This window comes from Rhinolophus hipposideros (assembly GCF_964194185.1).
Source record: "Rhinolophus hipposideros genome assembly, chromosome: 5".
NCBI lineage: Eukaryota > Metazoa > Chordata > Mammalia > Chiroptera > Rhinolophidae > Rhinolophus > Rhinolophus hipposideros.
The window spans coordinates 32,470,541-32,496,680 of NC_138051.1; the positions used below are offsets into that span (position 1 = coordinate 32,470,541).

General features: G+C 38.8%; 1 protein-coding gene across 9 annotated transcripts in view; it reads left to right on the forward strand.

The window, feature by feature from the left end:
* The window catches only part of FMN1 (formin 1), a 437,062-nt gene that overhangs the window by 205,140 nt on the left and 205,782 nt on the right, over positions 1 to 26,140 (forward strand). For 8 of the 9 annotated variants that reach the window (XM_081050121.1, XM_081050127.1, XM_081050126.1 and 5 more), the window contains one exon: positions 4,220 to 4,370. The exons of the other annotated variant lie outside the window; for it this stretch is intronic. In XM_081050121.1, the coding sequence (XP_080906247.1) occupies positions 4,220 to 4,370 (151 nt within the window). The remainder of the gene's footprint in view (positions 1 to 4,219; positions 4,371 to 26,140) is intronic. 9 annotated transcript variants of the gene reach the window in all.

Below are 26,140 nucleotides of genomic sequence, written 5' to 3' on the forward strand. Positions count from 1 at the left end.
GTTTCTGCATAGTGTAGCACTCATTCTCAAATGTGGTACAGTGAATGCACTGGATGAACAAAGTTTTGGGGAGTGTTTGGGGGAGAATGTCTGTCTCCACCAGGTCTTATCTGTGTTTCATATGGATTGATGCTGGGGAGAAATGATGTGTTCAGTGTCCGATCCTTTTTTAGATAAATATTCCATTTTACAGACCAGAAATGAGTCCGGGTCTAAGAGCTTTCTCCAACATCGCTACAATTAGCAAGTAATCATAAAGACATTGCCTGAATCTGTACTGCAGGTTCACCGAAGATTTTTAGAATATCTGTCTTATCTTTAGATGGTATCATTAACCTTCTGTCTGGTTTCTAACAGGTATATGTACTTTTTCAATAAAAAAACAAAACAAAAACAGATATAGCTGAGTCATCAGTTCTTCAGGTCAGAGGGGAGTCTTAAAATATAAACTCTCTGCTTGAACTCTGGTTCCCCTAGCTGTTCAGTGCCCTTACATTTTATACCATGTTGCCCATCAGAGAAAGTGCCAGTGTATGGATAGCTAAAAAGCACCTTCCATTTGTAGAGCTTGTTAAGCTAAATCTGTAAGGCCCCAAAGTACGATTATTTGGAAACTTCCATTCAAACAAATTTGAATAGGATTTCTTCTGCATCTTTTCAGAGCCTGTCAAGAGGACAATGAGAGATGTTGTGTCACTTCTTGACTACTCTCTAGGTTTGAAGTTCATTTGCTTGCAAAGAACAGAAAATATAGAACACATTTTTTAAATTAAGGTTTTTGAACTTATTCACAAATCAAGATGTGGTGGTGAATTTTTCAATTTATGTAACATTTTTCTTGGGGAACGCAGGATATTGAATAAAATAACATCCAATTCGCAAGTATAAAGCAACTGGAAATCACTATAGGAGAAGTGGGGGGGATACCTTAAAACTGAGCATATGGCGAACTAAGTTGATTATATACTTTATATTTGGCCCATTTCCTCTCTCCAAAAAATAGGGCCAAGAGTTTATGTGGGGAAAATCCTGATTTTTAATGCTGATACTTTGTAATTTCCCAAATGAATGGTTAAAACAAAACCAAAACAAAACTATGAGATGATCCTGAAATAACTTCTCCCATTAGCTAAACTACGTACTAGTGTTCCCATTTAAAACTCAGATGACATTTCCTAAGAAATAATTTCCCAGAATATTTATGTGGAGTTGTGTTTCCTTATTAGTGTCCTCAAATTACTGTGCAGCCTTTCCAGGGTGATGAATGTCACCTGTCAGCCCTGGAGTAATGTGTTATGACAGCAGACGGAGCTGTCCACACCTGGGTCTCACTAGTCTGCCTCCATTTCATTTCCCACAAGGCTTCATGAGCAACCAACATCACAGACCACAGTCGCGGGGTAACAGGGCCTCTAGGGGAGACACAGGCCCTTCACCCACCTTTGTTGCAAGATGGGACAAAGCCAAGCTGGAGATCATCCTTTTCTGTGTTTTTCCTTCCTTTATGTATTTGGCCATTTTGAGAAAAAAAAAAAACAGTGAAATGCTCAAGCTCTTACTAGTTTTACCATAAATTTAGGGCTTCAGTTTTGAGCAACATGTAAGGTATGACAGATGAACGTACTAACTTTCCTGAGCTAGGACATCAGGAGAGCCCTGCTTGGTGAACATGATTTTGGGGGGTAAGGAAAGGCTTCCCCAAGGTGGTGTGTGAAGACTCAACGTAGGCACTTCCGTTGCACCACACACTTCATCTCTTATTATGGGTACCTCAAAATGGTTTTGTACCTCAGAGCATGACTACTTCTTTTAAACTAAAACAGTCAAAAGATTCTGTGTAGTATTCATTTATGGACAAGAGTAAACTTATTCGGGATGTGTTCTTTTAAAGGAGATGAAATGGTATTTTAATATTTTGTCCCATCAGAGAGTTAATCACTTTGTATACCGTAGTACACAGGATAAATTTTGGTCTTTGTCTTCTGGGGAACCAGGAGTATAATATTAATTTTCTCCATTATATGTCTACTGCCTCTCATTCACCTAGATTGCTTTTCACTACCAACATGAACTGAAAGCAATTTTTGCTTTCTTTGGTGTGTGTTTTCTGGTTTCTAGAATAGGGAAGGGACATTGAGTTAAAGAAACAGTAATTCTCATCAGTCTACTTTTTCAGCTTCCTACTATCTATGTTCCTAGTGAATATGTTCTCTTCCCCCCTCTTTGTCTTTCTCCCCAATCCTCCCTCTTCCCCTGACTCTCCTTCTTTCCCTGCCCACTCTTTTTCCTCCTTCTTCTTTTTTCTACTGCCTTCCTCTTCTTTTTCTGAGCTAGAATTGTATGTTCACTGGTCAGAAAAGAGTTGACCATAATGGCAGATGATCCACTGTGAGCGAGTCTTTGTTACTGCCCACGAAATGCCAGTTACCCCCAACTCACCAAGTGGTAGTATTCCAAAATTCTTCTACTCATTGTTAGAAGTGTATTTTCCCCATAGGAACCAGGTTGTACATGGTGATACAGTGCTCCACCTGACTGCCAAAGCCAATTTACTCCAGAATATGAGTAAGTTATAGCACTAGTCATACTGGCCTGAGCTCAGAGTCCTCGGAGCTGGGACCAAGCAGTACAGGTGCAGGAGATGGTGGGGATAGGTCTGAACAATCTGCCTTGCGCATCCCATCACCTCCCTATAAGGACCTGTATGAAGCCCAGACCAATAGCCCCTAATGGGCTGCGAGCTGCAAAATTCCTTCACTGTCTTCTCCCATAAAAGTCCCTCTTTCTGAGTGCAGCTGAAATAAGCACTTAACAATAATGGTGTTAACTGTTTCAAATGGAACTTAAGTACTTGGTGGAGGGTGGTGGCTGAGGAAGGAGCACATGGACGAATCATATGTACTTTATTAGAAATCTTCTAGCCCTTGGGTGATTTCATAGATATTTATTACACAATTGTATGTTATAACTTACATATGTCACATATATACTCTTAAATGGCTCAAATATTATATTAGAAAAATTATAATTAAAAAATGTGGAGAGAAGTGAATGTGGCCAGAACCAAAATGTCATTATTTTGTGGAAAAAGCAGACATATAGCAAAATGTGAACATGCAGAACTGGAAAACCAGTTTTCCTAACAGGTTTGAACATGAAAATCACCTTTTAGTATCAAAAAAGTGTGTGGACCACCCCAGGTAATAATACATCTTTTAGTTTTCATTGACTGAGGAAATACATAAGGTAAGTACTTATGGATATTATGGATAATAGCATATACGTATATTTGAAAAACAATAAATACAGTGAGGAGACATTATTTTTTTTCTGTCAGCGGGCATTAAAAGTGTTTTAAAATAGGATAAGAAGCTAAGAAAGTGGACATTTGAAAGAAAATGTGTTCTGACTGAAGGAAGCCTGGAGAGGAAATCACCTGAGTCAGCTGTCAGAGGCAGTTCTTCTGTACCCAATTTTCCATATCTTTTTTCCTTTCTTTGTTTCAAAACTAGGGTGCCCCTGTTTTTCAAAGAAAACAAAACAGTCTCCCTATGGCTGCTTCAGTTGAAATCCCAGTGGGGGCTGGTTCCGTGGAGTTTTTTGGTTTGTTTTGTTACTATTGTCGTTGGGGCAAGGTATTATAAATCAAGTATTTCTAAATGAGCACAGCCTGTTTACACATTATGGGTCCTGCACTGAGTTGACCTGAAAACCATATTTAAAACCAGCAGAAGAAATCCACAGAGAGGGTAAATCTTCACCTTAGTACTCCATTTTTATTCTAATTAAGAATCATCCCATCGGTGTGTTAAAATGGATTATCTTTCAGTCTTTATATGATGCCCATTTTTATCCATCATGGAAATGCCACAGACTAAGGGAGGAGCAGTTTACAAGGCGTTAGTAATCTGAATCCCAGGATTTCCTGTCCCACAAAGTTTCTCTAGGTCTCTCTCTCTCTCTGATTGTGTCTAATGATCATTCTGTTTTCAAAATGTATATTTGCTTTAATGTTCTATGGTATATTTTGGCTTTTAGAAAAAACGTGTAACACCAAAACCTTTTCTCCAAGGTGTATTAGGGTGTGTGTGTGTGTGTGTGTGTGTGTGTGTGTGTGTGTGTATTTTTTAATGAGTTAAAAAATGAATTACAGATTTTATTGTATTTTATTCTCTTCTGGTTTGGTTCTTAAGTTTAACTTGTCATTTTCTCTTTTAAGCCAAAACGCTACACCAACGCTATGGGATTCCTTGGAAGAACCTGATATTCAGGATACTAGTGAATTTGAGTATTTATTCTCCAAAGACACAACTCAGCAGAAGAAAAAACCTCTGTCAGAGACTTATGAGAAAAAAAACAAGGTCAAAAAGGTATTGAGTGATTATAGTAATTATTGTAATTATATATATTTTTTGTCATACATGGGAATCCATTATGTGCTGCTGGTTTGCTTTCCCTCTATTTTCAAAAAAGGTTTGGAAGGTTTTGAATCACTGAGGACAAAAAGGAGCCAGTAGTTGAGAATGTGTGCTTGCTATTTTGGTCATATCATCTGACTTCAAGCTGTTTTCTTATTTATTTATTTATTTATTTATTTATTTTAATTAAAGTTTATTGGGGTAACAGTTGTTAGTGAAATTACATAGATTTCAGGTACACAATTCCGTATTACATCATCTATATATCACAGTGTGTGTTCACCACCCAGAGTCAGTTCTCCTTCCATCACCATATATTTGATCCCCCTTGCCCTCATCTCCCACCCCCCACCCCTCTTACCCTCTGGTAACCACTAAACTATTGTCTGTGTCTATGAGTTTTTGTTTCTCATTTGTTTGTCTTGTTCTTTTGTTGTTTTCGGTTTTATATACCACATATCAGTGAAATCATAGGGTTCTCTGCTTTTTCTGTCTGACTTATTTCACTTAGCATCATACTCTCAAGATCCATCCATGTTGTCACAAATGTTCCTATATTATCTTTTCTTACTGCTGAATACTATTCTATTGTGTATATATACCACAACAGCTTTATCCATTCATATTTTCTTAATTTAATATGGAGTTTTTTCAGCCATTCTATGAAAAAAAAACTGTGGCTATTTAAATTTAATTAATAAAATTGCATGAAATAAAAAAGGGCAGTCCTTCTGGGGCACTGGCCACTTTTCAGTTTTGTTCTTTGACAAGGGGCTCCCATGTAGCACAGATATAAAACGTTTCTGTCATTACAACAAGTTCTATTGGCTAGCACTGCTTAAGCATCTGGGATATGTTGCTGAAAAACAAAACAAAACAAAACAAAGATTCTTGCCCTGTGGAGCTTATATTAACAATCAACATTAAAAACAAAAATTAAACCATGTGACAGAGCAGGGTAAGGAGCCTCAGTTTGGCACGGGGGGGATGGAGCTGCAGTTTTAAATAGAGTATACAGAATAGACCTCACTGAGAAAGGTGACATCCGAGCAAAGATTTGAGGACCTAAAATCTGAGGCCACCAGTCAGCCTGTCAGAAAACAAGTTCAAGATTCTCAAGCAGTCAGATAGCTGTGAAGTTGAATCACAGCGCTGTCAGTCACTGGCTATGTGACCTAAGTCGAAGTTCTTCCACTCCTTGCCTCGGTCCCCTAACCATCACATGAGATGATGTCTGCTCTGACTGTTGTTCTAAGTCATTATTAATGAGGTTTATAGACATCTTGCTCAGCCTAGTGTATGACACACATAGTCAGCCTTCAGCCGATGATGGCTACTCTTGTTTTGCTCCTGTTGCTGCTACTACTGCTGTTATTTCTTAGTATTGGTGTTTTGATAACAGCACGGAGGGTGTTGAGGAAAAAGGAAACGCGGTGGTTCTGCTATCAATTTGCTATGTGAGCTTGGGTAGATTGCCTACCTTCTCGAGGCCGTATTTTCTATTTTCTGTAAAAGAGGATTAACAATGTCTGAGTCTACCTGACCCACCAGGATGTCGTGACATTCAAATCTAGGAGGATTTGAGGAAGTGTTTGGAAAAGTATGTAATATTTAATGAGATCATCGTCAACTCTTCATTCTTGAATTATATAATGGGGTTCATCTGTTGGTTGATATCTCAAGTAACATTAGGATTATGAAATCAGCTGTGCTTTACAGGAGAGAAACGTGGCAAAAGTCTGAATGCAGTTTCCTGTGAATCAAATTAGATTTTTCCCACTGACTTGAATTATGAATGAAAATCATGATCAGAATTTTTCACCTCTGCAGTCATTGGAATTGCGTTTTCATGAGAAAAATTTGGTCCATATAGAAATTAAATTTCACCATAAATCTTTTAAAAGGACATATTACATGGAACGATTTGAAATTTTCTACTAAAACCATTAGTTCCAGGCAAAAAGTCAACTGATCTACTACATAAAATGTATGCCCACGCATTTAGAGGTGGAAACAAAGTGCTGGCCTTTATAGGCCAGCTGGCTTTTTAAATGCCATCTACAGAAACCGAAGATTATAGTTTCTATATGAAAAGTAAAAGAAGAATCTTTATATCCCAAAGCTTGCTTCAATTCGCCACTTCCAGGAAGCCTTCCGTAACTAACCAGGAACTCCGCTAAATGCATTCTTAGGCAATATCATATTAAACTTAATTTTGTTCTCTCTTTCTTCACAGATTGCTATTATGCACTTCTTTTGTTTCTCTCTCTGGATGCTTGGTAACGTGTTGCTTAGTCATAAAACTAATTATTTTTGTTTTGGTAAATTAAACATCAAAGCATTTGGTTGTTTATTCTTATTTCTTATCTGATAATCGTTTGATTCAACAAAGGATTTTCACTAAGACAGTTAGTCCTTGATGTGTTTATTTTGTTTCACTGTCTGAGGAGAAAAATACCCTTCATTTGAACTCTTTAATCCTTCTGAGCTGTGGAGTTGCCGTTACCCCATATAATCTACGCATGTGTAGTCTCCACTTTTTCCTTTAAGTAGAGGCAAGAATGTAGGGCTGCTGGACTTGATGCTTGAGGCTGCTTGGAGTTTTCAGTGAGATTTGTGATCTACCTTAGTGCTGAGATTTTAAGTTTTAAAGAAAATAGCGAGCTGAATCAAACACCAGAAAACTAAACCTGCCTCCTATAAGCCTTCCCTCCATGCCTGTTTTCAAATTTTCAGCCTCAAGATGGATCCCTTGGTCTCTTCGAAGAGTCCATGTTTGTTTTCTTTTCTCTTAAAATAAAAATGAAAGTGAATTTTAGAGGTTGTGAGCAGCTGAGGAGTTTCAGCATTGGGGCCGACTTCATCAGCTTAACCACAGAATGGTTCCTATACAAGATGACCAGGAAGACACTTGCCAAATAGGCCTTCTAGAATGACTGAAGTGGAGTACATGTCGGAGATTGTAATATCCAGCATTCTCAGTCTTGGCTGTGGGGGCTCAGCCAGCACTTAGACATACAAGTGAACATCTCTGAAATGGCTTTCATCCCTCTTCACATTCCATGTTCCCCATTCAGAAATAACTGTCAAGATTCTGCTGAACTCAGATACTGTTTCATCTTCTGTACTAGCATTTGAACTCCCCATCAGTGGAACTGGATTAAAGTAAACAGATACATATATTCTTACACTGGGCAGGTATCCTGTTCTATAAGATCATGTAGTCTAAGAATTAGAAGGAACCTTACCAATCATCTAATTCAGTACCCCCATTTGGCACATGAGAAACTGAGACCTAGGGAGATGAAGATGGAGTTTGCACACTTTTAACTGGGAAGACGTCGATAATGACGACGAACACTTGAAAGGATGTACAAGAGCCTCATCACGCTCATCTCCCCTTTATTTAAGCAGTCATTTGCCACACTGATGACGTTAACAACATTTATTGGGATGATTGATCTGACATTTATAAATGAGAGTAGCCGTTATTCAATTCATCAACAAAATACAGCTCCGTGTGCCAATCCCAAATGTTTCCAACATTGTGAAATTATCCAGTTTTCTTCAGAGTCTTCCAATAGAAAGCCAAATCTCTGAATAAAAAGATGGTTTACGTGTAACTCCAACAACGAAATGATGTAGATTTGGCACTGTTTCCCTTTGACTCTATCAGTATTTTAAATATTAGCTATATAAATAAATACTAACTCTCTCTCAAGCATGTGCAAGCTCATTTGTGACACCAGACCACTCGGCCACTGCAAACATAGCAACCACAGATTGAGAAGCAGAGTTCAAAGCATCAGCTCTTGTTGGCACCACCAACACTTAGTACTGTCTCCTATTTTTTGCTCTGTGCTAAGCTTCAGAGCAAATCATTTAACTTTCCCACGCTGATTCCTTCTTTTATAAAATGAGGAATAACCACTCTTACAGGTTTGTTACAAGGATAAAATGAAATCATGGTTAGGAAAGTATCCTCTAGAACTATGTATTCATCTCTTAGTTTATGAACTAATGTGAAAGTTTTGCAAAGAAGTTCTTGATCATCGTTGATTCCCACAGGGTTGTCGGAGGTCTTAAAACATTAGTATATCGATTCCTGAAACTATTTGCAAATGTTAATCTCTACACCATTCCTGTTTTTCAATATTTATAGGATTCCACGTCTTCCTCTAATGACACATACAGACAGCTAGTAGTTCATCTTGCTTTGGTTTATATAGTGTATTTGCACTGTAAAATAAGAGTTTCCACTGTCAATATGCCCACATTTACACTGCCTCTAAATTATGTTTGTTTCTGGGAAAGGTAGGTCAACACCTTCACAAGGAGCCAGAAATCTGCCTTCATTGTCTGAGATTCTTTCTCCTGGTGCCTGTCAAGGAAGTAGCTACTCTGATAAACTTTCCAGTTGCTTTCTAAACTTGCCCAACAACTTTCTGAAAATCAGCAAGACCTGCCAATAGTCTTCTTCTTTTGAGATGTCATGATCTCACTTTGAATTATAAATAATTTTCTATGCTTCTTCCCTCCTTTGTAAGATACATAAAATCATTCCTCTCCTTCGGCCTCTGTGATAGATATTTCTTAAGAATAATGAAATAATGGCTCTTCCCTGAGCACTTTGGGGTGAGGAGAGGTTGTGATGGTTCAGCAGACAGGAGTCTGTTGAAACATCCTGGAGCCAAAAGCCATCAGTTGTAATTTGGTCACTTTGGCGAGGATCATAGCTGTAATTCTCAAATCCCAGACTTGGTGTCTCAGTTTAGTGGGGAGGGGAGAAGGGTGGAAGGAGAACATTGTTTGGAAGCCTGAACATAAATTTATAGGGTTTCAAAACCTGTTGCCTTCCAAGTTTATATAATTTCAGCTTTTGTGTACAAAGATAATTTCTCTAGCTGCCTTGGTAAGGTATCTGCATCCCCCAGTCCCCCATCCCAGGAATGGGGATGAGTTTGCAAACCCCTTTATATTTCTCATGGGTTTGAAAAATGAACAGTGAGGTTAAAGGTTATCATCTAGAGAAATGAGTGAAATAAGTTGCCCGTGTGTTGATTGCACCAATAGATGACCTTGAGGTCATTCATTAGTGCTATGTCCAGATTCCTTGAGTGATAGCTGGAGCGACCAGGGCTTTCCTCGTCTTCACCTTAAAGGGCCCTGACTGGCTAAATGTACTGAAAGCAAACAGGAGCATTTCGTCTATGACAGGCATCAGTTTACAAAAATTCTGTCTTGTAAATTTTATTCGGAAATAAGACGGCCCCAAAATGTAGTTGTACTTTTACTTTATTTGCTTATTGAAAAAAGAAAAAGGTGGTTAGAACTTGTCAAGTACAGATATCAATGATGCCTTCAGAATGTTGAATCTGACTATTATTCTTGGAGTTCAGCTCTGTTTCTCTTGTCGGCTGTTAAACAGTAACTTAATCGGGACTTGCATCTCCAGCCAGCAACAGTATCATAGCATGCTCATTGCCTACCCCGAACCACAAGAGGGCACCTTAGAATGCTGAGATGTGGAACTAAATTAGCTTCTGTCCCAGCGCACTGAGAAATGGAATCTACAAGAGAGTGACTGCCCCTCTGCACCCTCTTTAGTCTTGTTAAATCTCTTTATTGTGGACCATGAGGCCAAATTTCACAGCAAATTATCCACACAAAGTATTGGGAGCCAAATGCATATTAGAAAGGCTTGGAGGTCTTAGTAGAATAGAAATCACTAGTAGGCATAGTTCCAGTGCTTGGAATGAATGACTGCCGTATAAAATTTATGTACTATTAGACTTAGCTCCTTTGGGATTGATTCTGGAAACACACACACACACACACACACACACACACACACAACTTTTTAAATCTTTCATATCTAAAGGGAGTGAAGATTTATTTGACTATAGATTTGGGATTATCTAATTGGAAAACAAAGAAGAATGATTGGAGATTACAAGATCGGCTACGAGAGAACCATTATACGTATTTGCATTTTTAAAAAGTATTTTTCCTTTCCTTCTAGCTGAGGAAAGTTTTGAAGCCTTGCCTGAATTTTCCTGGACATCCTTCATTTATGATTAATACAGGCTTTTTGCTAAGACTGTGACATGGGCTGGGGCTAGACAGTAGTTTCAGGGTGAGTGTCAGTATTGGTACTTTGATTGTGGCAGTGATTCCTCCGGCCTCCACTTCTGAGCTTGGAAGTATGTGAGAAGATAACAAGAATAGGCAGAATCTTATATGTATGTTTAAGTCACAATCCCAGGTCACATGGATGCTTTGGCTTCTAAACTCATAAATGCTTTACAAAGTGCACACATCTCCAATATACGCAAAGGTCAAAACAGCCCCTGCACATCCACGTGTTCTCACAGGTACACGTTTAATATGGACAGAGAGAAGTCTCGATAACCTTGGATTTTCACAGTATCGTTCAAGTGAAGATTTCAATAGTAATAATAATAGTTAATGGTAAGCTCCTAAGTGTTTTTTGGTTAAGCACTTGGCATATATTAACTTATCTAATCATCACAAGAACCCAGTAGGACAGTTACTATTATTATTCCCATGTTGTAGGTGAGGCAGCTGGAGCCTAGAGGGGTTACGTAACTGGGCCAGCATCACGCAGCTCTTAAGTGGTAAGGAAATGAATCCAGCCACAACCGCGGAGCCTGTGCTCTTAGTTACCTGACACATGGTCTTTTGGTCTGATTTGAACTTCCAGCCCTGATTTAAATTCACTCAGAGAAGTCTGAATTTTCTTCTCTAGTCATTGTTTAGTGACAGAAGCACACTGGCTTTGGTGTCAGTAGACCTGGTTTCTTCTTCTAGTTCTGATCTTAACCATCTATTGCATCTTGGGCAAGTCCTTTAAATTTCCTGGGACTCAGGTCTCTCATCTGTCAAAAGATGAGAGCTTTAATTAGATGAATTCCAACAATCAGGCCATTACTTGTACTTTGCAAATAGGGTCACTTAAGACCCGCTAACTTTTGTTTGTTTTGTTTATTGTTTTGTTTTGTTTTGTTTTGTTTTGTTTATTAAAGGGCAGATTGACAAGAGATTCACATGTGAGCCAACATCTCAGCACGTAGGTCCAGGCACGATCCAATAGATCAAGCTGCCTGACACCAGTGGCAACCATATTGTATGAGAATGTGGGAGCTTGGGAAATAATTGTTAGATTAATTGTTAGGATTTTAATAACATGTGCCTCCCCCCGTCTCAGGTCTTAAGAGTCATAAGTGTATTCAAGAATTATTTTAAACTAACTTTCTATATGTACTGGGGTACTGAAGGACTGGAAATATGGGGAAAATGGCAATCGAAAAGCTCCAAAGACCTCTTTTGGAAAGTAACTGGTAGTTAGCTGTGGTCTTGTGTCCAGGCATGTAACCTCTCTGGCCTTAGTTTCTGTAACTGTCATGACACCTGGAGTGGATAGTTTTAAAGATGTTTTCTAGATGCAACGTATCTGATCATATCTATATGTGCATACTTTCACACCTACATTTTAAAACTGAGTGTGTACAAGTATGTGAGTAGAATAAAGCTTTGAATTCGGATCTTGCCTAGTCAGTAAGTAACATGAGATATACTACAAAGTAGCCTCACAATCACAATGTTTCTTCTTTCAAAGATGCGATATTTCCCTTCTCACACTTGTCTTTATTTAACAGAAAATGCATTTGGCAGCAGCAGCGATTTGTTGAGCTTGCCAGCCTCCACTGGTTTGTGTTGCCCTTTACCATTTTCCCTTCCATCTCTCAGAGTTTTCAGGGTCCAGAGGCCAAGCCAAAAGTTCAAGTTATACCAGACAAAGTGGCCCACGTGTTTCTTAGGATAGTCTGGCTTGACCCCCATACTATGGCCACGCTTTCAATTTTTGATAACATACCTTTTGGCCCAGAGCTTGATTTCGTTTGGGCCTGACCTGATTTCTCTCCAGCTGAGGCTAATTTGCATGGCTGTAAACACGGGTCTTACAAAGCTCACCAACTGTGATAAAAGCAAAGTAACCTGAGACCACTGGAAACTCAAAAATCTGCCTTCAGTATCTGAGCCTGACTCTGAGTCACGCCTCAGCCTAGGAGGCTGCCAGCATGCAGCAGCTAAAGAAATGTTATTCTGATTGATCTGATTAGGGCAGCAAGGTTAGCCATGGTCAATTTACAAAGACAGTATGAGAAGAAATCATGTGTGTAGCCATGTTCTGGGTCATTGAGGCCCCTGCCAGAAGTTATGAAAAGCCACAGTTCTGCCAGGACCATTATCAGATCTCCTCAGTGGGGTACAAATGGGATTGGAGGGTTAGGGGCCCCTTTAGTGGAATGAATGACAGAAGGGATTGAGCTGGGAAGAGCTAGTGAATCATGCTTGCTTCTAGCTAGATTCCTTAGCTGCCAGGCCCCCTGCACTTGGAGTGGGAGAGCCTGGAAGTTTCCCAGTACATGTTGAGCAGGACTGCTGCCCTCAGCTCTTCGTAGCAATGGAAAAGAGAGGGTGGAAAGGCTAGTTTGAAAAGGACATGAGTGGGGTGCCTGGTTAGCTCAGTTTGTTAGAGGGCAGTGCTCTTAACACCAAGGTTGCTGGTTGGATCCCCACATGGCCCTCTGTGAGTTGCACCCTCCTTAAAAAACAAAACAAAAGAAAAGGACATGAGACTCTAGACTGACCCACAGAAAGCAGCCAGATGGAACCTATTGGGCATTTTGATCCCTTCCTTCACCAGAAGAGTGGTTTAATTGGGATCTGGCTCCAGGTCCTGGTTACTAAATAACCTGAGTTTTAGTGTTTTCATTTTCGTTAATTAACTTTTATGCTAGGTAGTCACATTAGGCATTTTAGTCACATTAGGCATTATTAGTCACATTAGGCATTTTGCATGTGCAAAATATCCTAAGAGGTAAGAAGGGGGTCTTTAAAAATAGTATAGAGCTGCAGGTACCAGGGGGTTAATTCATGACCTAATTATCACATCACGTTTTACTCTCTTGTACAACTTCCTTAGTTTACAACAAGCACAAAACTTTTAAACTTTACTTTGACATGGTTAGTGCATTCATATTGATTCTGAAGATTTTTGGATCTTCCACTCTGGGTGTGGTTCTCTTCTTCCCCGTCCAGTTCAGGAAAAATGTTACTTACAACACTGGGATAAGGTACATTAATTAACAGAGAAAGATTTATTTAAGATGAAGCCAACCGAAAGCCACATTGCTTGAGCTGGGGCTCATTATAAATAGTTCACTTTGTACTATAATCATCTTACTAATGGGAAAAAATGAGACATTGAGAGTGTTGATTAGAGAAGAATGTGATTCAGAATGTAGCAGCAAAATGCCTAAAGCATATGATGTTTGGAATGATTTAGTAAGACATTGGAGAAACTCTGCCATGTGATGCTTTTGTTGTGCATTATGTGTACTCTCCGGGTGGGGAGATATCTGAGCAATTCAGCCTTTCAGTTGCCACCAAAGAACGGGATGAACCTGTGAGTCTACAAGTACACGGAGAAGGAGCTAGGACTCAGATCAGCACAGGGAGTTGACACCTGTCACCTGAGTTCTTGGTGTTTGCTTCAGAGCCACCAGGAAGCCAGGGACAGGGCTGTAGTAGAGGCCTGAGCTCCAGGTCTCTAGCCCACTGCTTCCTCCAACAGGCCCCGTGCACCCACCCAGAGTCACAGCTAGTCTAAGTGTGGAAGGGAGTCTCGTAGTGGTTCACCAGGGGTGTCTTGAAACCACACCGGCCTGGCTTTTTCTTTCTGAGTCATCACTTCATCCATGGGGCAAATCCCTTCATCTCTCTAAGACTCCTCTGTGCAGTTCCTATGCCTGTGAAATGAGAATAATAGTGCTCCCTTCAAAAGGTGATTAGGATAATTAAACTAATCTGTGTGAAGTGTTTAGCTTTACGTGTGATGCAGAATGTTTGTTGCTGCCACCATACTGTCACCACTGTCGTTATTACTATGAGGAGTAGGAAGGCTGAGAAAAAATCCTCTAATGTCACCCTTAGAGGACAACAGAAGACTCATTTCTCATTCAATGATAGCCCCTGGGCCCCAGAGAGCTACCTGAGTTCATTGTACCCTATCATTTCTTTGTGCGTGTCCCACTGGGACACAACTATGTAATTAGAGCAAATGAATTTAAGCTAGATGTTCAGAGATGAATGTCCTCAAGGTGTGCAAGAGAAAACCATGCAGTAGAACAAAAAGACAATCAAATTTGTTTCCATTTTCTACTACAACTTTTATTTGGTTTTCATGGTAATCTTTTGTGGTACCATTTTAAGAGGGCCAGCCATTAGCCTCCTTAAATCCTTTAGAATATGATAGGCTTTAAATAAATAAACATAAACATGTTTAGAATGGCTGATTTAGATGATGACGAAACTCTTAAAGTATGATATTTTAGGTTGATTCTGTATTAACAATGGAATAGACTGAATTAGCTATTATCTGTTGTCAACGTAAAACATATCATTTAAAAGTCAAGTACTATTAAGAGACTTAAGAAAAAGCAATGGTCCTGCAAATCTCAACAAATTTCAAGCAATTTTTCATACAGAGCACATTCTCTGATCAAAATGAAATAAGTTAGAAATCATATATCAATAACAAATATACAACCTAAATATATTCATAACATAAAACTTGCCTTTTAAAATTTATATTCACACCTATAAATAACTCGTGGATCAAAAGACAAATTACAATGGTGTTCAGACAACACTTATAACTCAAAAAATAAAAATATTGTTTATCAAGACTCATACAATATAGCTAAAATGTATGGTCATAAGTGATTATATTAGAAAAGAAAAAGGTCAAAAATAAATTAAGCTTCCAAAATTAATAGTTACGAAAAAAAAGCCCAAAGAAATTAGAAGGAAATATTGGGTTGCACAACAAGAAGAGCCATTTTTGTAGGTCAAATGTGATCAAATATTTGTAATTTCATATGGTTCAACCTAATATATTTTAAAAGATTCAAGAACAAAAACTATTTTTTAAAAATTTAATACAGTAAAGATCAATATAGTCAAAAGTTTGTTCTTTGAACAAACTAGTATATAATCTTTATAACACAAGTAGGCAAGGACAGGAAATAAAAGAAAAATTACTGGCCAGTCTCTGTCATATAGATGTGAAGATCCTAAACAGAGTATTAGCAGACTGAATCCAGCAGTCTATAAAAAAAAAAAAAAAAAAAAAAAATGTATTGAAAGCATTCAAGTAGACCTAAATAAAAGGGGAGACATATTCTCTTCACAAACAGGAAAACCAACATTGTAAAGATGTCAGTTCACCCCAAATTGATATCTAGCTTCAAAGTAATTTCATTTAAAATCTAAATAAGATTATTTGGAATTTGACAAGCTTGTTTTAAAAATTTGTATAGAAGAGCAAAGTTTCAAAAATAACCTTACAAAAACAATCTTAAACATGATGTTTAGTAAACCTATCAATTCACAAAAGGATGATTTCATTGGTCTGAAGTGAAAAGTACGAAAGCCAAAGAATTAAAAGGAATCATACATTTGTGGCAAAACTATTTTTTTTAAAAGCAAGGGAATAATGAACATAAAATTCAGAAAGATAAAAAAACTCTAGGAAAAAAAACAGATAGGATACATATTCTACCTCATATCAATAAAAAATAAGGAATATGTAGGAAGGTAGCTATAGTATGATAATAGGCACAGAAAAAACAAACAAAACAAAGGTCAGTTGAAAGAACTGAAGGTTCAGAAACAGATCCATGCATATACAGAAACTAATATATGACAAATGTGATATCTCATATCAGTGGGTAATATTGACTATTAAAAAATTTAAAAATCAGTATATATGTGGCCAAAAGGAAAGAAAAAAGGTCCCTCCCTCCATCATGAGTGAAAATTAATTGCAGGTGTGTCAAGCACATGAGTGAGAAAGGAAAAAGTTAATATTTAAAAAAAAGAATACGGGAGCGTATCTGTTAACCTTACGTGGGAAAGACACAAAAAGCACAAATCAAATAAATATGTAATTAAAATAAAATTACATTACAATTGAAAAGCTCTTGCTCATCAAAAGACAACACAAAGTATATGAAAAGATAAGCCACAGCTTGGAGAAGACATTTGTAACATAAATAACTGAAGAAGAATTCCTATTCAAGATAGAGGTAGAATTCTTACCAATCAATCAGAGACATAACAGAATATGGGCAAAATACATGAACAGACTTGTCATGGAATGAATGGTCAATAAACATAAAAATGATAATAAAGATAAGAAGGTAGCAGCTAGGAAATGCAGAGATACCATTTTAGACCCACCAGTTGGCAAAAGTTAAAAAGCATATCTGTAAAATATTGAGAGAATGTTGAGTAGAAGGAACTCGCACTGCTGCAAAGGGAAAGGTCAGTTGTTCCACATACTTGGAAAACAATTGGCTCTGTCTAGTTCACATGAACATGTATACATTCTCTACACATTTATACCAAGAGGCTCATGAGAGAATGTTTGTAAAAGCTTTGTTTACAATAGCAAAAATCCGAAAATGACAACAATATCCATCCATCCTCATTAGAATGGATGAATGGACTGATGTAAAGCCTCGTAACACAATGCTATACAGCCGAATGCATCCACACTGATGATTCATAAACATGACGTTCAGTTAAAAAAAAAGTTACAAAACAATGAGTCCATTGGTCTGAAGTTCAAAAACATGAACAGATAAAGAAATTTATGGAATCAAAAATTTGTGGCGAAACTTTTTTTTTTTTTTTTTTTTTTAAGCAAGGGAATAATAAATACGAAATTCAGAAGAATGGTTCCTTTGGAGGAAAATTGTGGAGGAGGATAGCCTTCAAATGGATTAGTAGTTCTCACTTTCATAAGGGGGGGTGTGAGTGCATGGTTTATTTTTGACATCCTTTAAACTATGCATAAATGTACATGTGCTATCACTTTGTATGATATTTCACAGCTTTTAAAAGAAAAATTAAAAGTTTCCTGTTGCCCCCCATCCCACTCCCACCTGGACCTCAGAGGCACCAGTTTTCAACACCCTTAACTTATCTCTCTGGTATGTATTCTGCTGTCTCTTCCTTCTACAATTTTTGATAGTTACTATGGAATTCCTATTTTGGTAGACAAAGATTTCTGTATTTCAGAATTATATTTTAATTTATGAAAGCTCATTTCACTTTTTAAAAAAGAATACAGTTAATTTTCTGAGTTTAAAAATTATAATTTCTTTACATTTTCTTTTGTTTGCAACTTTCCTTGTTTCTTCTTCCAAGTTTCTTTTCATATATATTTTTTGGTTTTGACTTCTGTAACTCATGTTAGAGCATTTCTTCAGATAATTGGTGATCCTTGGCTGCTCTTTTATACAGAAGATTAAGGCGTGATATACCTGGATGGAGCTCAGTATAAATGGACTCTCAGTATAAAAGGTGGACTCTCAGGTTGGGGTAAACAGTTGCAGACCAGCCATTTCATTTGGGGACCCTCAAATGATAGGATCTGTTTGTCTTTGCTCTTAGACGGATCCGTTTTTCCAGACGGAATTTCTCCAGGCACCTGACTGGTGTGTGGGAAGTGGAGTGTCAGACTGACTGCCAGCATTCTGAGAGAGAAGCCTAGGAAGGATGTGGGATTTTGATAATTACTCCTATTCCAGCACAAGCCCTCTACCCCACCCACTGTGTGCCTGATGTCTGTGAGTCTAAATCTGTCTGGGTGATTTTCTCTAGAAAGTTCACTTCCTGATCCTGATAGATGGGATTATACATCAGCATCCAATTGGACCATAGACTGACTTTTAAATAATCCCCTTATATTTGGTTCCCACTTCACCCTTACCTTCCCCAGCACTTGATGCCTCTAATTTGTGCCTGTCCGAGGTCCTGCCTTCCTCTGCAGACGGTTAAGTTGGTACTTCCATCACTCTGCCGTGGAATATACCATTTCTCCAACTACTTCTGCCTTCATGTTTTCTGTTTCGAAATTAAAGGTGTCTACAATTTCACTGAAGATAGATTTTGCATTTCTGAACCTCAGTTTTATAATTTTGTTGATTTTATAGGAGAAGAGAAGGATAAAGGCCTTCACTCTGGTAGCCTAAAACTGAAAGTAGTTTGGATTTTTATATCTTGGGGGAAATGTGCCGGGTTATACACCGTAAGCCCTCACATAATCTTGTAGTAATTTTAAAATATGTATATACAGTACTCTTCATCTCTCCTTTCTTACTAACATTTCCAGGAATCATCATTTTATGTTTATGGAAGAAACTCAGTGAGTCTACCAGAAGCACTGAGGTACTTATGTCAACTGTTGTCAGCCAGAAAGTTAACAGCATAGAATGACTTAGGTTATAAATAGTGTACATTACAGCAATGGCTGCAAATTAAGACTGTGCAAGGTTGTTCTAGGTGAAGTATGTCCATAAAAAGAAAACGTAAAGTAGTCTTAGGTATCTTTAAAGAAGGAAGTGTTGCTCTTTGAATTTTGTCACCGATTTTGCCGTCAAGTGGCTCAAGGCTCTAAAGCTAGGAGACCCACTATCACTAGCTCTTCACCTTCCAAACAGGAGTGGGAAAGAGCCAGGTAATTTGCATCATGGTACACTCTAAATCAAAGGCCATCCATCATTTCTGATATCTTGAATGCAATGATTATCATATCAAAGACGTACAATGACATTGAAGATAATAACTTTTCTGTTGCCCATTATCTCTAACCAGCTTGGAGTAATTATTAGCATGTGTTCTTTCCAAAAGCGTAACACTCTAAATTTTGGAGAGAAAAGCCCTATTTGAGCCACTAAGAATATATGAGACAGGATTCGATGTCTTAATGTTAAATGAGAAATGATATAGGTAAGACAGGAAATCCAAAGGTCTTACAAACTTTTAAATTTGGAATCCTTGGGAGAGCAGTATGGCTATTGTGTACCTGGAATGGGCTTTATATGAGAAAGCCACCCTCCCTGACTGAGCATATAGCTTTAAGAGAAGACTCCATGGAGAATGTTAGAGAAAGGGGAAAATTTTTAGCCAGTTAGCCAAAAACACTCTGAGAGTCAGTGATTATATAAACAACATGCGTATATATCAGGCACTGTGCTAATTGCCAGTGATCGTAAACAGAATACTATATTTCTGGTCACCTTGCTACTCGAAATGTGGTCTACAGACTAGCAGCAGAAGCATCACCTGGTAGCTTATTAGAAATATAGGAAACTCAGGCTCTGTAGGTATTTGTTTCCTAGAACCACCTCAAAAACTGGGTGACAAAAAATAACAAATATTATTGAAATCTTATGTCTCAGTTCTGGAGACTAGAGGTCTCACCTCAAGGTATCGGCAGAGCCATGCTCCCTCTGAAGCTGGTAGGTGAATCTTTCTCCTTTTCCTGTCTTCTGGTGGTTTGCTGGCAGTCTCTGGCATTCCTTGACATGAAGCTGCATAACTCCAGTCTCTGCCTTCCATCACCACTTGGCATCCTTCCCCCATGTCTTTGTGTTCACATGGCCACCTTCTTATAAGGATACCAGTCATATTGGATCCAACTCATGTTGGAGTCAAGGGACCACCTGACCCCAGTATGACCTTAAGTAATTATATCTGCAATGACCCTATTCCCAAATAAGGTCATATTCTGAGCTACTGTGGGTTAGGACTTCAACATATCTTTTTTAGGGGAATATAGTTCAGTCCAAAACAGGTCCCATCCCATTCCCAATGAATGAGAATCTGTATTTTTAATGAGATCTCTGGTAATTCATGTGTATATGAAACTTCTAGAGGGTATCCCACAAATTCTTTTTCTAATTAAAGTTTATTGGGGTGACAGTGGTTAATAAAATTGCATAGGTTTCAAGTGTACAATTCTGTAATGCATCATCTATATATCACATTGTGTGCTCACCACCCGGAGTCAGTTCTCCTTCCATCACCATGTAATTGACCCCGTTTGCCCTCATCTACCAACCCCCTTCCCCTTATCCTCTGGTAACCAGTAAACTATTGTCTGTGTCTATGAGTTTTTGTTTCTTTATTTGTTTGTCTTTTTTTTTTGTTATCCCGTAAATTCTTAGTTGCCTTATACTAGAGTGCCTCCACCAAACTTCTCTAAGGGCTTTGCCTACAGTAGATAGAGCTATCTATGTAGGATGGGAATGTTTCCTGTGCTACTTAGGAATAATAGAGAGAAAGTGTTCACTTTTCTCTTCAATGCTAGGTCCACTAGCTGAGAAAGGAAGAGAAGGAACATTTGCTCTACCAGTCATTGATAGCCATGCAGATTGGTTATTGGGACAGAAGGAATCGATAGTGAGATTGTGATGCAGAATTCTAAAACACAAAACAATAAAACATGACTCAGAAGTCTGGGTCATGCCTCTGATACATATATCCTGAGTGATGAGCCTCTGAATTTCCATCTCTCCTAAAATAGCAGTAAACAAGTTCTGCCCTAGCTGTTGAAGCTTGAATTCTGCATATGGAATAAGTTCCTGGCTTTGGGAGAGTTGAACCATGATGGTTGGAGGCCATCTTGAAGCTATGGAATTGAATTTTTCTGGGTTATCTTGATGTTATGAAATTCTGTCCCAGAGAAGGTCCTATTTCCTCTCATTTTCTTAGCATTTACACCATCAGTATGAAAAGCAGAGTCTTGCACAGTGGGCCTGTGTTTTGTTTTGTTGTGATTTGTTATACTTTACCATAAGTTGGATCTTTTTATAGTCTTGTGTTTCCTTTTTTATTTTCTTTCTGCCACATAGCCCTTTATCCAGTTGCTTTTTACCAGGTTAGTTGTCAGTTGTTTAGAATTGTTTCATGATTATTACGGGCAAGCATTTTTTAAGGGGCCTTGATCTCTAAGAAGTAGTAGGATGACATTTCTCATCTGTATCTTTGTGTGATGATAGCTTTGATTCTGGGCAATGAATACACTGATGTCTCTTGATCAGTTTCTTTCCTAAGACTGTAATCAGTGAGAAAACAGGTATGATTTTGTTTTAGAGTTTGTTTTACACATGACACAAAAACTTCAAAACCATTAGAATTATTCCTAATGGTTTATTCCACATTCCTACTGGTCTCCATCTTACAGTCCCCTCTACCCCTAGCCTAGCCACAGTTTTCACCAGCTGTGGCCTCCTCTCCCTTTGCTTTCTGAGCAGAATCCATTAGCCTGAAAACCAATAAAAGGGTTCTTCTGTCTCATCAGTAAGGGAATGGGATGCCAAATGTGTTCTCAGACTCAGGACAGGGTGACAATTTGCCTTTTCACATTTCTTGGTGAAGAGCCTAAATCCTTAAAGTAAACTTCATCTGAGCAATTTTATGTGTCCCCAAAAATAAGGCCATGGAAGAGATTCAGACCTAACAGTTTGAGAAAACAGTGAAGCTTAGTTTGCCTTGAAATATTTAATGGGACAGATAATCAGGCTGCATGTGGAAAGCTTATTTTAATAGCATTATTCGAGCCAGTTGACAGAGGCCACTACCCAGAAGCATACCTGGCCACAATGGCCATCAGCACCGAGGGCTTGTTTGTACCAAGTCAGGTGACATTTCATAATATGGCACCATGGAGCCAGCCAACCAGCTCCTCTGGGTGTGGTGCCAAAGAGTGGCAGGGAGTAGAGCACGGGAGAAGACGGGAACAAGGAAGCTGAGTCAGCATTTATTTTCCTGGGTACCCGCCAAGAAACGATTGCAAGTTTCCAAGGAAGGACTCACTCTCCATGAGGAGATAGCAAGATGACTGCCAACTCTGGTCCTGCCAGTCCCCTCCAGCTGGCCCTTACTCCTGGCACTGGCTGGGAGGGGTAGTTGCTTACCTGTCTCATTTGTAGTCACTGCTACAGTATAAATGGCAGAGAGGGCAAAGGAATAGACACAGCTATGCAGTGGGATTGTGTCAGTTGCTTCCTCCCATTACACACACACACACACACACACACACACACACACACGAGGTGTGACAGTTAAGGTTGCAAATTTGCCACTGTGCTATTACATTGGCAGCACTGTACAAACAACACAATAGGGTTATTTGTACAACGATATACCTTGGTATATCAGTGTCTCACAGCTGTGTTTGTGTCGACATGTGGTGGTGTCTTGCTGAGTGGCATTCATTATGTTGTTGCGTGTTTTTGTGTGTCATCACGAGAACACCTGAACTTGAATTAGAGCAACGAACAAACATTAAATTTCTTGTTAACCTTGGCAAGAGTAGAAGTGAAATCAGGGACATGTTAGTCCAAGTTTATGGGGAAAATGCAATGAAGAAACCAGCAGTGTACAAATGGATTAAACGTTTTTTTGAGGGGAGAGAATGAGTCACTGATGAAGAGAGGTCAGGGCGGCCATTAACGAGCATAACTTACAAAAACATTGCAAAAATTTACTGAATTGCACATCAGAATTATCGGCTGACTGTGAAAAGCACAGCAGACTAAGTAAACATCTATAGATAAACAGGAAAATCTTAACTGAAAATCTTGGCATGAGAAAGATGTATGCAAAAGTGGCCCCAAAGGAGGTCACCGATGAACAAAAGAAAAGGAGAGTTGAAGTTTGCCAAGACCTTTTGGAGAGGCAAAACGATGTTTTGTGCTATGTTGTCACTGGTGATGAAACATGGGTGTACCAATATGACCCTGAAACAAAGCGTCCAAGTGCACAATGGAAGTCAGCCAATTTTCTACGACCATAAAAGTTCTATCAGTCCAAATTAAGAGTTAAAACAATGTTGCTAACCTTTTCTGATATCAGAGAGATTATTCGTTATGAATTTGTATCAACTGGACAAACAGTTAACTATTTGGAATTTTACTATTTGGAAGTGCTGAAAAGGCTGCGTGAAAAAGTTAGATGAAAACAACCTGAACTTTTCGCCAACAATTCATGACTCTTGCATCACGACAATGCACCAGCTCACACGGCACTGTCTGTGAGGGAGTTTTTAGCCAGTAAACAAATAACTGTATTGGAACACCCTCCTACTCACCTGATCTGGCCCCCAATGACTTCTTTCTTTACCTGAAGATAAAGGAAATATTGACAGGAAGATATTTTGATGACGTTCAGGACATCAAGGGTAATACGACAATAGCTCGGATGGCCATTCCAGAAAAAAAGTTCCAAAATTGCTTTGAAGGGTGGACTAGGCGCTGGCGTTGGTGCATAGCTTCCCAAGGGGAGTACTTTGAAGGTGACCATAGTGATATTCAGCAATGAGGCATGTAGCACTTTTTCTAGGACGAGTTGGTGAACGTAATTTTCAGTTGTGTGTGTGTGTAGGATGTAAGGCCTGCATTTGTGGGCTACCATGCCTCATGGCCTTGTATCATCTTGTGTCGCTTCTTGAAATTTCCACGGGAAATTCTCACTTATTTTCCAAATTAAATTTCTATTGCTTATGAAATAAAAATGTCCAATTTGGGGGTATGTGAATGGGTGACAATTAAATGAGAGTAAAATTAAACCTCGGGGTTCCCTGATGTATCATATCTCCTCCCCAGAAGACGCTGTTCTCTAATCCATCAAAGTCAGGCCCCATACTAATTTGCATTTATGTTTTGGCGTTATCAGAGTAAATTATCAGCTCAATCATCAGAGCTTATGGCCCTTAGGATGGGGGCATCCATTTCTACATCTCTAACAGTCTTCTACCTGTCTTCTGAGCTAGTCCACAGGAATGTCTTCATGATAAATGCCACAGTCATTGTGAAAGCTCCTTGATCCCTTTGGAAGCCAGTGACTTAGAAATGCAAAGGATTACTCTTAATAAGACAGGCTGACTTGTCATTAGTAGTGTGCGGGCTTTACTCCAGCCTCTTAATGTCTGTAGTTTTGCCAAATAGTGGCATTCAGTGAGTGTTGATATGAAGCACAAGCAAAAGATATTGCCAGTCTGCATGCACAAAAATAGAAATAGACTTTTTCAGAATTTTGCTTTGGAGAGTCAGATTGTCTACTTAATTGTTGTTCAATCTCCCTGAGAGAGGCAAACCATGTACTCAGTTTGCCATACACACACACACACACATATCATTGTCATGAAAGTATCTTCCCCCATGTATGTGGATTCTTTTTTGTTTGTTTTTGGTGGGGTGGGGGGGTGATTTGGACAGGAAAGTCTGCCACTTTCACATGGGCTTACTTGCCTCCAGTGCCCAGGAGTTCATCAGTGATAACTCATGGTATGGTATATACCATACTATATGAGGCTGTATCCAACTAGACTTGGTGCCTATTCTCCAGGCTCTATGAGAAAGCCAGTTTCACCTAAGATGGAAATCCTGTGGCTGAAACAGAAAATTCACACGTGAGGACTAATCCGAAGCACAGAATACCTACTCGATCTGGTATAGGTTCGAATGTGTTTGGTGTCTAGCAAAGGCGTAGTTACAGAAATCAATCATCTTTGTTTTCAGACAGGGAAGGCTCCCTGGAAGAAGAAGAAGACTTCCATGATTATCTTAATTTTGTAGATGTGCCAAACTCACTCGGCTGAGCATGCTTCCAGCATTCATAGTCTGTTCGAACCGTTTATTTTTATTTTTACTTCTGGCCATGTGTGCCAAGCTCAGACAGAAAGCTGAAGATATATATGGATTTTATGTAGATGTGAAAATCCCACTGGACCTTGCAGGAATTCTTTCTCAGTCTGTCTGCCAAGACTTTTCTAGCTGAGTAGTCAGGGTGTGGTTTTTCCAGTGTAGCAAATCTGTCTTCTTATTTCTGTCTTAATTCTTATTCAAAGAGGCAGGTTTTTCTTTTAAAAAACCCACATATGTAAGAAATAATAATAATTTGGATATACTGGCTCAAGGTGGAGGTTTAGACAGTGTGGGGTGTGGGCCTGCCTCCCCTCCACCCACCCCGCTTCCCCCTGAAGGCATTGTGAGAGTTCCTTAAGCAATGTAATAGTACGCATGTGTGACATGCCCTAATCCTAGCATGCAGCAGGGGTCTGGAAAGGCTTGGCCTTAAACTAGGCATGTCTAATAGGGTTTAACACAACCTGTGAATTTGCCCCTGCACAAGGTCAGCTTCTAGGTCAGTGGAATGCTGCACAAATTGCACTCTCTCCAGACTATAATTATACCTAGGAGAAGGCCATGTGCTGCCAAGTTCAGCTGACTCCAGATACGACCAAGATAAACCGAGGACTTGCTAACGTTTCTCAAAAAGTAATTTTTAAGGATTTGATATAAAGCATCTCTTGTTTTTTGTGTTTTTTTTTTTTTTTTTTTACAAAAAAGATGGTCTTGAGGTTTATGAAGGAGCTTTGTGTTGGTGAAATGGTGAGAACAGCTATTGTCTGCCTTCTCGGAGAGCATGAAAAGGTTGCAATAGAAGCAGGAGGAATTTGAGTCAGACATAATAAAGTAAAATGCTTTGATGCCAAAAGTTACTTAATATTAGAAAATGATTTTGAGGATTAAACAAATCAAATACTATGCACATGAGGACAAAGAAGAATGAAAAAAATGAGCACTTAGAGTAGTCATAGAATAGGAATAGCATGAAAAGTTTAGGTTCTGTTTACTGAGGTAGGATTTGCTGAGGTAGGATAAACTGTTTTGTTTGGTGACAGAAAATGGCTGTAAATATGTGTGCCTTGTATGAACGTAACCTTAATAATTTTTTTAAAATGTAAACATTCTTTAGTAAATTCTATCCTGAAATAG